Source organism: Paramisgurnus dabryanus, chromosome 22 (assembly GCF_030506205.2).
Source record: "Paramisgurnus dabryanus chromosome 22, PD_genome_1.1, whole genome shotgun sequence".
NCBI lineage: Eukaryota > Metazoa > Chordata > Actinopteri > Cypriniformes > Cobitidae > Paramisgurnus > Paramisgurnus dabryanus.
The window spans coordinates 12,559,294-12,575,058 of NC_133358.1; the positions used below are offsets into that span (position 1 = coordinate 12,559,294).

The 15,765-nt window shown below is 39.6% G+C and overlaps 1 protein-coding gene across 2 annotated transcripts in view; it reads right to left on the reverse strand.

Annotated features, from left to right (window-relative positions):
* Positions 1-15,765, reverse strand: part of stk17a (serine/threonine kinase 17a) — a 91,150-nt gene that overhangs the window by 63,414 nt on the left and 11,971 nt on the right. For both annotated transcript variants that reach the window (XM_073813217.1, XM_073813218.1), the window contains exon 2: positions 13,312-13,524. In XM_073813217.1, coding sequence (XP_073669318.1) covers positions 13,312-13,524 — 213 coding nt within the window. The remainder of the gene's footprint in view (positions 1-13,311; positions 13,525-15,765) is intronic.

The window sequence follows — 15,765 nt, forward strand, 5'->3', positions numbered from 1 at the left end:
ATCACCAATATCCTAAATCTGAATTATGATGATAACAAAAGCAACTGTATAATCAGAAGTAATTATCATGTTTCAGGTCAATGTTGGATGCCAGAGTGTCTGTGAATGCACTTCTATCTTTAGTGGGATATTTTAAACACAGATGCGGCTGGTTTATTCTGAAACAATAAGAGAAAAATCTGAGCCATTGACATTTCTAAAAATGTTTGCACAGCTATGTGATTTTAACAACAGCACATTAGGACAATGCAAGCACTTTCTGGTTTCAGCTACTGTACTGCGAATATGCTTGTGTACAGTATGGGACATCTGCTGAATCAAAATAAATGCATCTGAAGCTTCTTTTTTTGCAGAACAAAACTTCTAAGCAATTTCTAAATTTAATGTAAATATTTTATAATGTGTTTGAAATTTTTCCACAGAACATGACATCAAAAGTTTTAAATCAGGATGAGGGCAGAATATCCTGCAAGGCTAAAAACAATTCACTCAATATAGGCACAGGTAGTGGTGGCCACAGCGGCTAATATCAAATACACATGTCCCTAGCGTTTACTTGTTTCCCATGTTGTCAGCCGATTCCCTATTTCCAGAAATCCAGGTCAGACAGCGTGATGAATTCGATTAGACACAGAGGGTGAGGGCTGCGTGGGCAATAGACAGGCTGTGAATTTTATGTGAGGATGCAGGGCTGGCTTTCAAGGACACAATACAATTATCGGGAAAAAAAGGGGTGATCGCCTGTGCAAAACTCATAGCCACAATGTCACAGTGTTATGGGCACTTGCCAGGATGTTGCCATGAGGTAGGTAGGGTGATCTCTTGGTGGTTGACTCAGAATTACTATTATATTTAGATTTTTAGATTTGACTTGGGACCCTTTAGGCCTATTAAACTGTTTCGCTTGTTTTATCGACTGGCAGGTAAAAATTTGACACTTAAGTATTAACGCATCTCAAAGTAGTATGCATAGGGCAGGGGTTTTCAAAGTCTAAAGGGGGTCTCACACTGGATGAAAAGCGCAGCGCCGCGTCTATGACAACTCGGAGGTATCACACACCGGAAGTGCACATTAAATAGCGCGAGCTTAGTCTACTTCAAAATGCAAAATATACGTTAGCAGCAAATGTTAATCGCTAACGATTTGGGACAAATATGATGTTATTTAATGTTAAACTATGTGAGGGGTGCTATGTGGCGCAACAGGGATTTGTGCAGTCCCCAGTCTCACAGTGGACAGCCGCCCTAGTGTGCGTAAATTCATAGAAAATAATGTGTTCTGTTTTTAGATTTATGGCGCGATGCGGCGCTTCTCGTCACAATGTACACATTGGCACCTCCCACTCTTAAAATAATAAAACAGTGTGCGAACACAAACGTATTAAGGATTTAAATACAGGAATGGCAAGGCAAAAGTATAGTTATGTATTGTGATATTATGTTGTATAAACCAGGCCACATTTGTAGTTGAGGTTTGATAAAGTTCTAAGCAAAAAGCATTAGTAATTTGCATTAGGGCTGGAGCAACTAATCAATTCAAATTTTAATAACATTTTTATCGATAATGAAGTTGGTCTGTGACGTCACATGCTTCACACCACCTTCGGACAGCATAGACATGCGTCTGCTTCAAACTGTGCGCTTATAAAGTCTGGCACATTTTCTTCAAACAACGCGAGCTGCACGCTTCATCTCACTACGCAACCAGCTTGTTTAAAGGCAAGGCATGCATTGCCCGGATGCAGCGTTGCCAGGTCCTCTGCCTTTTGGCGGAGTTCTGAATTGGGCTACTTTTAAATAGTTTCTGCTGCTTGTTTTTTTTCTGAAGGTTAAAGATATAGTAGATATAGCAAATAGTTATTGGGATGCTTATTTTAAATCAGCCATTGGGCTGGGTTTGACGCACGGATCTGGCAAGCCTGACAGAACGGTGAAGGAAACAAAAGTACAAACGAATGCAGGTTAAAGTACGATTTCGGTATTTTACACTTACAGCCCTGTTTTCAGATTGTTTATGATGAAATAAAACGGTTTTGACTGAAATTTGGACATATGATGCCGGCCCAAGAATTTTCGGGTGTTTGTTGTATCACCCCCACCTCTACAATGGCTGCATAGGTGCACTGGAACAATCCTTCCTAAAATGCATTTAACTTTCGTTTACAAAGATGTGAAACCGTACAACAGAAACAGAAAAATTCTCGGGCCAGTATTATATGCCCAAATTTCAGTCAAAACCGTTCTATTTCATCATAAACAATCTGAAAACAGGGCTTTAAGTTTAAAATACCAAACTTGTCCTTTAATAAAGTTTAAATTTTTTGTATTTTGTATTTGTTTAATTGTTGCAGGGTTTTCATAAAAATAGTATTAAACCACAAACTAAGCATCTGTTTTAAAGTAATCAGGGAAGGAAACCAAGGTTTTTATTACTGTAACAATGCAAGGATATCACTTTCATATCATATGGCTTATTCATTTTGTTAATAATGAATGATTTTACAGTAATTCTCATCAAGGACTAAAGTTAAAGATTAAAATTAGTTTATTAATATGTGGCAAAATTTCCTCACCAGCACATCCCTGAAGATGAAAATTGAAAATTCTGACATCATTTGTTGTTCTAAACCTGTATGAATTTCTTTTATCTGATGAACAAAAAAGAAGATATTTTGAGAAATGATGGTAAACGCACCGCAGATAGTGACCATTGACTTTTAACGTAGGAATAAAAAATGTGATGGAATTTAATGGGTACCATCATTTATCAAAATATTTTCTTCATCATTTATTACAATACTTTCAAAATATTTTTTTCCTACTATGAAGTATATGGTCACTATCTGCTGTGCGTTTACCATCATTTCTCAAAATACCTTCTTTTGTGTTCATCAGAAAAAAAGAAATTCATACAGGTTTAGAACAACATGAGGATAAGTAAATGATGACAGAATTTTCATTTTAAAGTGAACTATGCCTTTTAAGATGTTTTACCATTTAAAAGCTGCACAAACTTTTTTAAGGCTTAAAATATTAAAATAAAAATATTATATCAGTAAAACTCTGTTGTAGTGAGTGTCTTTTGCGCCGATTAATCAATTATGATAATTATTAGTTGCAGCCCTAATTTAAAACTGGCTCATATAACCAAACACAGAAAAAGTTAAGGTAATGGCTGGGACATTTTGGCAGCTTAGTTTATGTGCGTGTAGGATTAGACTACGTCCTCAAGCGTCCACATAATAAGGCTATGTCCATGATTTCTCCTGTGCTGTCTGTAATCCTCTTCTGTAGTGTGTCTCTACAGACTTCCTCCTACTGTATAAACCAGCATCAGTGATGAGTCTCTAATCGCCATAAAAAAAAACTGCAACTGTGGCAGGGATTATTTTTCTAGGTTGATCCTGACAGTTAAATTCTCGTAATGCAGACTATGATCAGCACCACACGTTTGCTAGGAAACAGCTAATACTACAATTTAAACAGCACATGCAGGTTTCAGAAAGTGTAAATGCCTACTGTATGAATCTTTAAAGTAATACGTGCTAAAAGGTGCTCACTTTTTGTACCGTAAACAGGTGTAAACTAAAAGAATCAAATGACTGTCAGGGATTTACACAACTTCACTTTACCACCAGTAGGTGTCACAGTATAATCGTGGCACACAAGCACAAAAAATAAAGCTGAGACGAAAATATTCCCACACAATAAAACTCAAATTTTACACCCTCCAAGCTTTTACATGTGTAATCTATGGTGTTTTTAAAACCGTAAAGCAGGACTCCAATGTGACCCCTCATAACCTGAACGAGAATGTCTGGCAGTAGAAGTCATTAACACCCGCACAGCTGTAAAACATTTCCCTGTAGTGTGTGACAGCTCTCAGAGGAACTTCTGTCTCCAGCCCTCCAAAGATGCGGAGAGCCAAAGGCTCCTCTGTGTTCCTGCTGTAATTAACATCAAGCAGTGCCAAAAATCCTGCTCGCGCCATCTAAAGAGAAATATACAGAAAGTGGGTAAAGATAAAGAGAACGAGGGGGGTTCTGACATCTAGCCAATTTATAACTAGGTCATGTTTTCTGGTCAGATGAGGGTATGTCTGGGCAGTCACAGCACTGATGCAGCTTGGGCTTGCATGCTCTTATCCACTGGCACAACCAGATATACACACACACAGAGATATTTCCTCTAAAAGCTTCAGTGTTTTCTTTTACAATATGAAGCCTGCTATTGTGAGATGGCCATTAGAGATCAAACAGAGGGTGAACCTTTAACCGGCGATCTATTTCCTTCAGCTTTTGCCTGTTGAATGACAAAAGCACACTGAGCCGCTCTGATTCGTTAAATAGGGTTTCATAAAAGGCCCCACTGATAAAAACTGTTCAAAGAAAATTATTTTACATTGAGCTCCACCACAAAATCAGAACTCCATGACCGAGCTTTTATATGATATGAGTCTCCCTAACATTGAGTATTAATACCGAAGTAGTGTGCAAAACATTCTGGGGTGGTTTTCCAGACAGGGTTTGGATTAATCCAGGAGTAGGCATTAGTTATATTAGGACATTTAAGTAGTTTTTACAAACATACCTTATAAAGAAACAATACTGGTGTGCATCTTGAGACAAAACAATGCACTGATCTCATTGCAAACAGTCTTGAGTTAGGACAGCTCAAACTATTTTGTTTTATCTTGCACTAAGATTAAGCCCTGTCCAGGAAACATCCCAAAATGTATTATTCAGTGGTATAAAGAAAGCCACAAGTTAATTTAACAATTTGACATGGCATTATAACATGTGCAATGGGCAAAAGATGCTTTCTGAATGTGTTCAAGCCATAGACTGTATAAAATAAGGACGTAGCGTCCGTGATGTTACCCGTAGGTTTCTGAAGAGCATTTCTAAAGCCCAAAGTTGGCGGAGCCTGCTGTTGCCATCTTCGCAGCGTAAAGGTGTGCACACCCTCAGTGTGCGTTCACACCAGACATGGAAGAGCCGTCAAAAACTCACTATTCGCGCATAGTTGGACACATGAACATTTTGAGTCTACTCGCTTCATTTGCGTGTGAAATTCTAGTCATTCTAGACATTCATGTGGAAATTCACGTCATGAAGGGGATTTTTATGTCTGCGCTTGCGTCATGTAATAACGTCAATACTAGAGGAAGCTCTTGATTGGTTAACGCATCGCAAATATCCGCCAAAGTTCAGATTTTCAACACACGCGATAACTCTATATTCTTGTGGAACGTGCCTTCCGCATCATTTGCGCCGCAAGATGCCTACTCACGTCTTTGCATTGACTTAACATGTAAATCACTCATGGTTGCCACCTCTTCCGTGGCTGGTGTGAATGCTACATTATAATTATGCAGAATTTTAAGGCTTAATATAATTTGAATGAAAAGAAAACTATTAAATGCTTTTATCAAACGTAACTAAGTAACGCCCCTAAATTTGCACGATCCAACCACAGCACTGCCATTTGGTGCAGAGATCAGCTCATTTGCATTTAAAACGAAACACCCAAAACTGCAATTTTAACATGCTTTGATAATTTATCAATATGGTATTTTGAGCTAAACCTTTATGGACTCTGGGAACACCAAAGATTTATTCTACATCTGAAAGTCTTGTGAAATGTCCCCTTTAATAAAACAAAGACTCTGCGTCCTACACAACTAATACATTACCTGTTTAAATTCATAAAAACTTTGGTCTGAATTAACTAACACGAAGAACCTTAGCATTCGTAACATTTACTTTGGCTCCTTGGTGGATTTTGCTCTCAATACTGTAGGCATTTTTCAATACACAATTTTCAAGCCAAGATCCATAATAGTATCCATCATGCCATATATTCATAAATCAACAGCAGTGAAATGACCAAATCCACTTGACTTTGATTTTCTGCCCATTTAGACCCAAAAGAGCAAACATCTGCCAAACGGTAACTTTGCTTCACTATGAAAAGCATCAATTGTAATGTACTGGCCAATAATGTGTAAGTTAGCACTGATCTTCAAATACACATCTGGAAAATGTTTGCCAAAAATAAGAAATCCTATCTACAGCAGGTGCAATTAGCTGTCAGTCACTGTAACGCCACAGAGCTCATAAACGTTCATTGACGAATGAGTGAATATCAAACAAAACTAGCACAGTAAGGCTGGGCTATCCCAACCCTAGCTCTAGAGATTAAATCCATACAGCAGACAACGAATCCTCCTATTAGCTTGCTCGATTGCACTCTCCCTCTCTCTCTCTCTCTCTCTCTCTGGGCTGCAGGCCACGGTCTGGCCGCTCACGTGCTGGTGTTGAGCGCACTGACATAATGAACTCCCTGCTGGAGCTTGCGGAGCAATGAGGCCACGTTTCTGAGACCTGCCTGACCGAGCGCTCGGGAGCCCCCAGCTCACCCCAAACAACCGGTCGGACCCTGTGATGTATGAACAGGCCTATCCAAAGCCACAACCCCTCCTCAAACTGTCCCAGTGCCCTAAAATATCCATTCCCCAAGGGAAAAGGGGAAGTTTGAAAGAAAGGGAAAATCTGCCAGCTTCAACTGGCTCTTTCTGGATTTGACATGCTAGATCTCTATGAAAGAAAAATGCATTATGCTCGCTCTACTTCCCCACGATACAAAGACTCGATATAAACTTATAAGTGGCAAACAATGCTGTACTGGAAGCAGTGTTGCCAGATAGAGTTGATGGTTTCCAGCCCAAAACTGGCCCAAAACCCACCCGAACGCAAAAAAAACGGCCAAAATATTTAAATCAACATTTTGGTTTAATTTGATTTGCATTTAGTTATTTTAACTTCTACAATTAATGCACCATTCTATAGCTAGACACCAAGACAGAACCACACTAGCAAAATGACATAACTTGTTCACATATACAGCAAACGTTATTCCCCCTCGCCCACACGCACAATGCACTTTTACAGCTTTTATTTAAGTGGTTTTATGATCACTCAAATACTCAATTCGTTAATAACAATTTCAACCAAGTCTGTTTATTATCTATTTATATTATTATTATTAATGTATTTTTACTCCTGATAAATACGTGTGTGTGTGTGTGAGAGAGAGATCGTAATATAGGGTTACCTTATGCAGTAAATGCAGAACAATAATAGACTGTTGGTTGTGCGTTAACTTGCAAGGATGCTGGAGAACACTATGAACATCTGAACTTTTCAGAACTATGTACAGTCTGGCTGAAGTTCATGGTGCCAGAATTGACTTAATGACAGCCGAACATTTGGTTCTGTTCACCTGGCTGAAATGCTTTGATAATTCATCCAAGCCTTTACCGTGTGTAATTGATGTCCGTTTCTCAATCCGTTTCTCAAGCCTGCGGAGGTCGCATATGCAGGGTGCATATCATCAAGCCTGGTTTATTTAAGTTAACTGACCATTACATTTGCAAGTCATAAGCATATTATAACAGTTTACTATTAACTAAGAATAAAAGTCAACTTTATAATAGTTAATATTCTGAAACTCTTCTTGATGACGTATGCAGCTTAGAAATGCGACCTCCGGAGGCTGCAGCATTCGCATTGAGACACGGCCGATGTGTGACAAACAACATATACGTTGCTATCCGGGGTCAGTGAGGCAGAATTTGCAGTGCTACTTTCCGATTTAAAAGGCAATATCCATTGCTTCAGGCCCGGGTCACTCTCCCACTCCTATCTGTAACTTTTTACATACTTTCCCACTTCGACATCTTGATTTCCCGCTGACACTGAGAGCTGGCTGGCTGCTATCACTTGTGATGGGCTAAACGGTGGCTCATCATCGGCGTGGCGTCAACACAAACACATGCAGTGGCCGTGTGTTTAGTAACGTCAGATGAAATACAGGCACACTTGGGTTTTTTGTTAAATAATTAGCCTATAAAATGCACGTTTCAAACCCGCCCAACTGATCCCAAACCCACCCAAATTTTGCACACCCAATTTTTACCCACACAATCAAATTCAAAACCACCCAACTGGGCGGGAACCCACCCAATCTGGCAACACTGACTGGAGGTTGTTTCAAGCACTCTTCCCTGATAAGCTTTTATCTTTTCTTGCAATTCATATAATTTCTTGTAAGACATTTTTACTTTTAATAGCAGCTCAATAATGGGCTTGAAAATGAACAAAATCATAGTGAGGCTGCAATTATGGAGCACTTTACAAGAGATGAAAAATTAATAAAAGACCTTAACTTGTTCAGTAACCTTTACAAAGCAAACATAACAGATTTTTTCTTATGTTATTGATTAATTTAAAGGTACTGGCACTTAAGTTTCCAAATGTTTTTCAGAGATTTCTAACTGTTAGCTAAATATTTCTCAAAGTCTTTATCTTTGCTCAAACTGACTTTATCTGTTCTTGGTCGTGGTTTATGGACTCCAAGTGAACTATACGGGGAAAAGGTTTTGCAGATTATTGGGGTCAAAGTTGAACATATGCTTGACCAGCAGATTCTTGGCCACCTCTTAGGACGCTAATCTGCCCATGTAATCTATTATCTGCCTAATGGCCCAAACGAACCCCTGGGGTCTTGGCACGACACAATACTGGGCAGATTTACTTCACCATATGAATGCAAAATGCTTACTGAAAAGGAAACAGGACTGGACACTTTATTCATTTATTTTATAACATTAATGGTTAAAGTCAAAACTGAGTTACAAAACCGAGCATGCTCAACCGGCCTGCCAATCAAACAAAACTAATGCATGTTCAAAACTAATGCAGAATTGCTCTGAACAGTTATTTTTTATATGTGATGCAATATGACTGATCTTTTGCATATTATGTGTAACATTGCCTGCATAACCCCAATGCTAAGCTACATTGAATTTGAAAAATATCATTGGTACAATGATAACATTTTACATGCTCTTGTCAATTTTTTTTTCACAATAATAAAGTAAGTCTGACTTACTGTAAAGCCTTAATGGAATGGATGTGGATTTCCAGGAAACTTAACCCATGACGTTACTAGCGATTCTAGCACCATGATCTATAAGCTGGGCTTTATAAATCACATCTGACAGGTTGTCGCTCAAGTGCCTTTGATTTCTGATACCCAAATATGGGTCGGGTCGCTTCTCCAATGCAAGTCTATAAGACTTATTTGCCATTTAATAACAGCCACATAATGAATGCAGAAAATGCAGACAAAAACCCACTCGCATTTCCAACGATACTTGGGACCAATGCATTTTGAAAATTCCCCTTTTCGCACAGTCTAAGGCTCGCATGCTTGGAGACTCAGAAGAGACAGCTGCTCATGAAGGATGGCCGTGTGGGCAGATGATGAGAGATTTGAACCCAATCCAGCTGAGCGCATGCCATTCGCTGGTGGGAGAGAGGAAATGAGAGTGACCTCTCTGTGAGTGCAAAGAGACCCTCTGTGTCCGACCGAGCCTATCAATAGAGCGAGGCTGGGGAGACGGGTCTGCAGGGAGTCATGGGAGAAATGAAAACACTGATCTGGTCATGCATGCCACAAAATAATCCACTGTAGCACGGTTGTAACCCTTCACTCATTTCTATCACTTCACCCAACATGTTTCTTTGTAAACAGAGGAGTCTCGTCTGTTTCCATGGCTGTGAAGACTCTATGGGCTCTGTGTGTTTTGAGGCGAAGATTAAAATTCTTGTGCTGACCCCTTTCCCCACTGCAAGGGTCAGTCCATTCATCCTAGACACTGGGAACCGGGTCAACCAGGACAGAAGCAGCTGCACAACAACAAACGCACACGGCCGATGGTGATCAACCACTCGCTTTATGTCGGAGATTTGCATTATATTCTGATGTCAAGGGCCAAATGCTTTGACATACTTTATTCACATTGCTTGATCCTTTGAAAGGCATGAGTGTAGTGCCATGACGAAATAAACCAAATCATCTGCATTTTTTGTCAAGTCTAAATTTTATTAGTAGATGGATCCATCAAACTCTGGATCACAAAACAACGTCAAATGCGTGACCCAAAAAACCCATCTGCACTTATCTTCATGGGCATTCAAAACTAATGGAAAAAATTATAGTAGACTTAATGCCTGAAATGCATGACCTACTTCATGCCAAAACATCATTAAAAAGTCATCATTAAATGAACTTCATAAGATCTCCAAAAACAAGCGGTAAAAAGAAGGGACTGGAGCCCACAAACAGATATTCAGTGAGTCAGTTCTCCCCAGAGGACTTGATTAAGCGACACCAACTGTACAGTAAAGATGATGAGTGCCATTAGATATCCGTCAAGCCCGGAAATGCTTTGTCCCCCAGCACGAAGTTCAAAGTCAATGTCAGCATTTGGCTGTGAGGGAAATCCAATACGATATGAACATGCACACATTACCACAAAGAAAGGTCAGAGAGCAGCAGGAGAGTGCCGGTATATGAGCGCATGTGTGGGTAGGGGAGGATGCTGTACGTTGCTGGAATAGCGACTGCTTACTCAGGCATGCTCAGTATCGCTCTGGGGGATTTAGAGCTGGATTAGTGCTCTTTAGTTTTCACTCGCTCTCGGTCTAGTTTGTTTTCTCTCTGTGTACTCCATTCCATCTCTTATTTCAGTCTCCTGCTTATTTACAATCTCTGATCCTAAGGTTTGCAACTCAGGCAAAAATCAAGCTCGCTGTTCATACCTAATTGGATAGGGAGGAATTTCATCTCTCAATATTTACCAGCATGCATGATCCTGGCTGATGACTACTGATTAATCCAAGCCACTTGACATGTAAAAATCAACGACCTGCAAAATTACTTCATCCCAAATTAAAAAAAAGGACAATAGCTATTTGAAGGCGCATGAAGGCCAAATAAACGTTACTCTAGGCCACAAAACGTTACTCTAGGACACAAAAAGTCATAATTCACACGGGTATATTTGTAGCAATAGCCAACAATACATTATATGGGTCAAAATCATAATTTTTTATACCCAAAAACATTAAGATATTAACTCTTTCCCTGACATTGACGAGTTAACTCGTCAATTAAGAGAAAACGCTTCCCTGCCAATGACGAGTATTTCCGTCAATTCGTAATAATCGTAAAAGCGTTGTTCCGCAACTTACAAAACTCTGAAGTATCGCCTAGGGAAAACAGCTCTATGTCCATGTATGTTTTGAGGATTGCTCTATATCTCAGCTCTTTTTCAAAGTCCTTCACAAAAATGCAATTATCTCAGCTTTTTGTTCAACATTTTTAAAGAAACCAACCCATATTTGAGAGGTGATAAAAAGAGAACTAATGAAGGAAGGATGAAAAGTTTTTTTTATTTGAAAGCATAGGGTCTGTTCTTTCATTTAATATATAAACATGCAGTATATTTAAAGAAGACCAATTTCTAGAAGGCATTAAACTTTTGTGAAAATCGTGAAAAATGCTGGAGCTGGCTGGCAACTTAAAAAATAAAAAACACTGGTGGGGAAAAAGTTAAGAAAAGATCATGGCTGTTTCTCAATATGCATTCTTCAGCGATCTTGCGTTCTCGTGTCCTTGCTCTACGTCATCATTAACAGTCGAAGTTAATGATGACGTAGAGCAAGGACGCAAGTACAGAGGACGCATGAAAATACCCGGATGTGTTCTAGATATCGAGGATGCATCGAATGCAGACTTCCACTCTGAAATCGCTTCACGCCCAAGAAGTCATTGCAGCAAAACAATGGCGGAGGTCAGGTGACCAATGGAAAGATCGCACACATCTCAATTCTCATAAGTGCGTTCTTTGTTCTCGCGACCTTCTGAGACCTTCTGAGGCAAGTTCGATCTCCACGAGGACGCAAGTCTTTCTTTGCATTCTTGGAATTGAGAAACAGCCCAAGTTGCAAAAAGTTTTATTTTTTGAAATATCAAAATGTATTCATCATTAGTAATATGTGTTGCTAAGGAATTCATTTGAACAACTTTAAAAAGGCGATTTTCTCAATATATAATTTTTTTGAACCCTTAGATTCCAGATTTTCAAAAAGTTGTATCTCTGCCAAATATTGTCCAATCTTGCCGAACCATATATCAATAGAAAGCTTATTTAAATAGAAATACCTTCGACCTTTATGACTGGATTTGTGGTCTAGGGCAGGGGTCCCCTACCTTTTTTCACCACGGACCGGTTTCAGCTTTAAAAAAATTTCACGGACCGGGGGGTGAGAAAACCCTCCTTTTCGAAATTTATGTTTTAAACGGAAGTAAAGATAACAACCATGCATTAGGAAAATTAATAATTGCTTTATTTAGGCTATAGTATATTTTCTATAGACGTGTAAAACCATATTTTGGCGGATTGTTTTTTACTTTCATTGTTTTTACTAGTTTGCCTGCCCATTTAGTCTTAATATTTAATGGAACCTAAACGAACTTGGCTTACTGTTCTCGAAGGCACCTCTAATCTTGGTCGGGCTTGAGACCCAATTCCAAGTAACAGAAGAGAAGAAAAATGCAGTGAAGGAGGAGAGATGCCAGAAGAATTGCGGCTGCATGGGCGCAGAGGCACGGAGACTCAAGTTTACCATGATTAATGATGATTGACAAGTTTAGGTTCCTTTCAAACCTACGTTAAAACTTAGTGTAGCCGTTAAAATATTATTAGCCTAATAGTTTTTTGATCATGGTGCTACGATCGATGGATAATTCTGAAGTTGTTTTAAAGAAGAATAAAATAATTACTTTTCAGTCATTTGCGCTGTCACACATTTGAACGTCTCCGCATATGTACATCATTGCGACGTACATTTGAAAATGATTCATAAAGTCATACCTCCGCAATTCTTTGATCGATTGCGTTTTAGAAGTACTGTATGCTCAAACTCTAATGACAGCAATGTGATCGCTGATGCCCTGGTAGAGAGAGAGAGGCGGAGAAAAAGAGAGAGAGCGCGGCTCTGTTCAAAAGTGGAAAGATTGATGTTATTTGAAGTCGGCTCTTACAGTACAAAATACCCGATTAAGCTATTACGTGGCTATTATACACATTTTTTCGGGACGTTCTTGCGACCCGGTGGCAACTTGTCCATGACCCAGTACTGGGTCGCGACCCGGTGGTTGGGGACCTCTGGTCTAGGGTCACAAATGGGTTTTTGTCGGTGCCAACCGTATAGTGGGAAGAGCTTCGACATGGAGCGCAGATGCGCTTTCAGCGACCCAAATTCAATTTCCAGACTGAGGTCCTTTTGCCAGTTCCTTACTCTCTCTCTCTCTATTCTGTACTTGCCCCCCAAAGCAATTCATATAAACTTTAATACATATGTTTTAATTTAAAGACTGTATGTGTGATATACTTACTATTCCAAAACAAGTACCATCTCACTGGCCATCTCGTAGACCTCATGCAGGTTGACGACTCGTGGACAGGCAGCTGCCAGCTCCAGCACGGCGATCTCATGTATGATTTCTGTTCTACAGTCTTGACCCTTCCTCCTTTTCCTCATGTACTTTGCTGCAAACTCTTTTCCTGTGCTTTTCTCCACACATTTTCTTACAACGGCAAACTTCCCTCTGAAACAGAGAAAGAGAGGAAGAATTTTGTTATAATAAAAACATATTGCACAGTTAAGTCGGGCAACATGCATAACACCTAACATAGTTCCCTCTTTTCTGTGCCTTTTATGAGAGAGTAAATGAGAGCAAAGCCAAATATAGAAGTAGCACACTATGGTCTTGTTAAATTTGTTTAAAATCAGATGCCCTGAACCTTGCAAACCAAATCAGCCATTAAAGCCAACTTCCATGTATCTCATTTCTCAATGTGGATCAAACAAATACGCACACACATACAAAAACAACTTTGCTCTGGGCCCCTTTTCATTTCATTGTGCAAAATGCCTGTAGCTGGAGTGTTTTGGGGTGATGAAAGGGGAGGGAGAGTTGTGTGTCTAAAGATGGCACACTTGTTATCACCAGGGCTGAACGTGCCTTTGTCCGTGCAGCATATTTGCAGGATGAAATCATCCCAAAGCCCAAATTGTCCCTCTCTGCACCCTCTGCGCTTCACGGTTGGTGTCCCACTTTTAGTGATGGACTTGATGTGGGGGCACACGATGAGGAAAAAGGAAATGGCACAAATACAGGCACAGACAGGACACATGTCGCCTGGGAGATTTCTTGTGAGCAAAGTTGCATATTGAGATGACAATCTCCTGCGGAGTTGTCTACATTCCCTACAGCATTGTGAGGTTTTCTATTTGTGCCACACAGGGAGCAGTGATCTCATTCGCATTTGTTTAAAATTTAGTGTGTTTAAGGGTATAGTTTACCCAATAAGGAAAATATTAGGGCTGCACAATATTGAGAACATATGCGATTCTATTGCTGACCGTTGCAATAACAATATTTCTTGCAATATAAAATTTCCCTAGAGAACTGCTATTTTATTAGCTATTTAAAAAAAACATTTAGATATAATAACACTGTTATCAAGAAAACAATAATTTTTCGATATATCATGCAGCTAGGGCAGTCACGATTAATTGCGCAAATGTGCGTTTTCTCAATTAATGAATTACGGTGAAATCCCGGCAGATTCCAAAGCAAGGGGGTGCTCTCATGCAAAAAAACTAAAAAAAACCTCAACAGAAGAAGTATCATTACAAACGCTATTCCAGGAAATTTCTATAGGAATTTTTATATCACTGTTCTTCATGCATGTTATAAACGACTCTGACTCATAATGATTTTAGATTGATAATGACTTCCTACTGTACTGACCAAATGCCGTAGTGAATTATAAGAGAATTTTGTAAATAAATGGTCTTGCAGATACTTTCACATCACCCTATCCCCATCTGACACTGTTTAGAGAGCCTGGCCCAGACTCACATCATTGGTTAAACCACCCACAAATTAAATGGCATGCATTTTACCTCAGTTATGCTTCAGACCCATTTCCAAGTGAGACACAAAAAAGTCATAACAAATCTGAGGGATTTATTGGATTGACCAAATCGAAAGAAGAGGAGGTTCCTGAATGTAAGTTTCCAGACACCACTCCTCTTCTAAAACACCAGTAACGGTAGTCATTTTATGTTGAATAGAAATGTCTATACTAGAAAGTTGGGTCAACGGAGACAGTATGTGTCTTGATGGTAACACAGTATGTCATACAGTCCAAATGACCCTTAATGAACTACTATGTTTATAAATGTTAGTTCACAATGGTCAATAGTTGAACAAGGCTTCTGAAGAGCAACTCAAAACCCTTCAGACAAATCCCTATGTTAAACAGATTCATGATTGATTTAAAGTGTAGTCGGTAAGTCTTTAACGCAGTGTTGACAACGCCTGACCCATGCACCAAGTGAAACGCTGTTGAGACACATAGCTTAGTCCTTTGTTTAGAAACACTGCAGCAGCCAAAAGAGGCACAGGGGAAGAGACTTAGCTGGAAGAGATGGCTGAGCTGTGTAGGAAATCTGCATGAATACCCCTGCGAGAGGGCATCCCGAATCAAGCAGTGACATGTCCTGAAGTAGCCTACTCTGTCCATCTGCTCTCTCTGGCCCAGGATTACAGAAACCCACACATATGTTTCAAACCATATGAGACGTTATTCATAATTGCTTCGTTCTCACAGCAAAAAGGCTGATGGGCTTTCGAAGATGCATGTAGGCGTCTGTGAAAAAGGCTTGTTAAAAAGTTTCTGGAGGACTTAACTATAAGATGTTTGACCATGACTGCCCCACAGACAAAAGAATGAGTGCATTCCAGCACAACCTCCACAGTGACCGACATGGAAGTGAA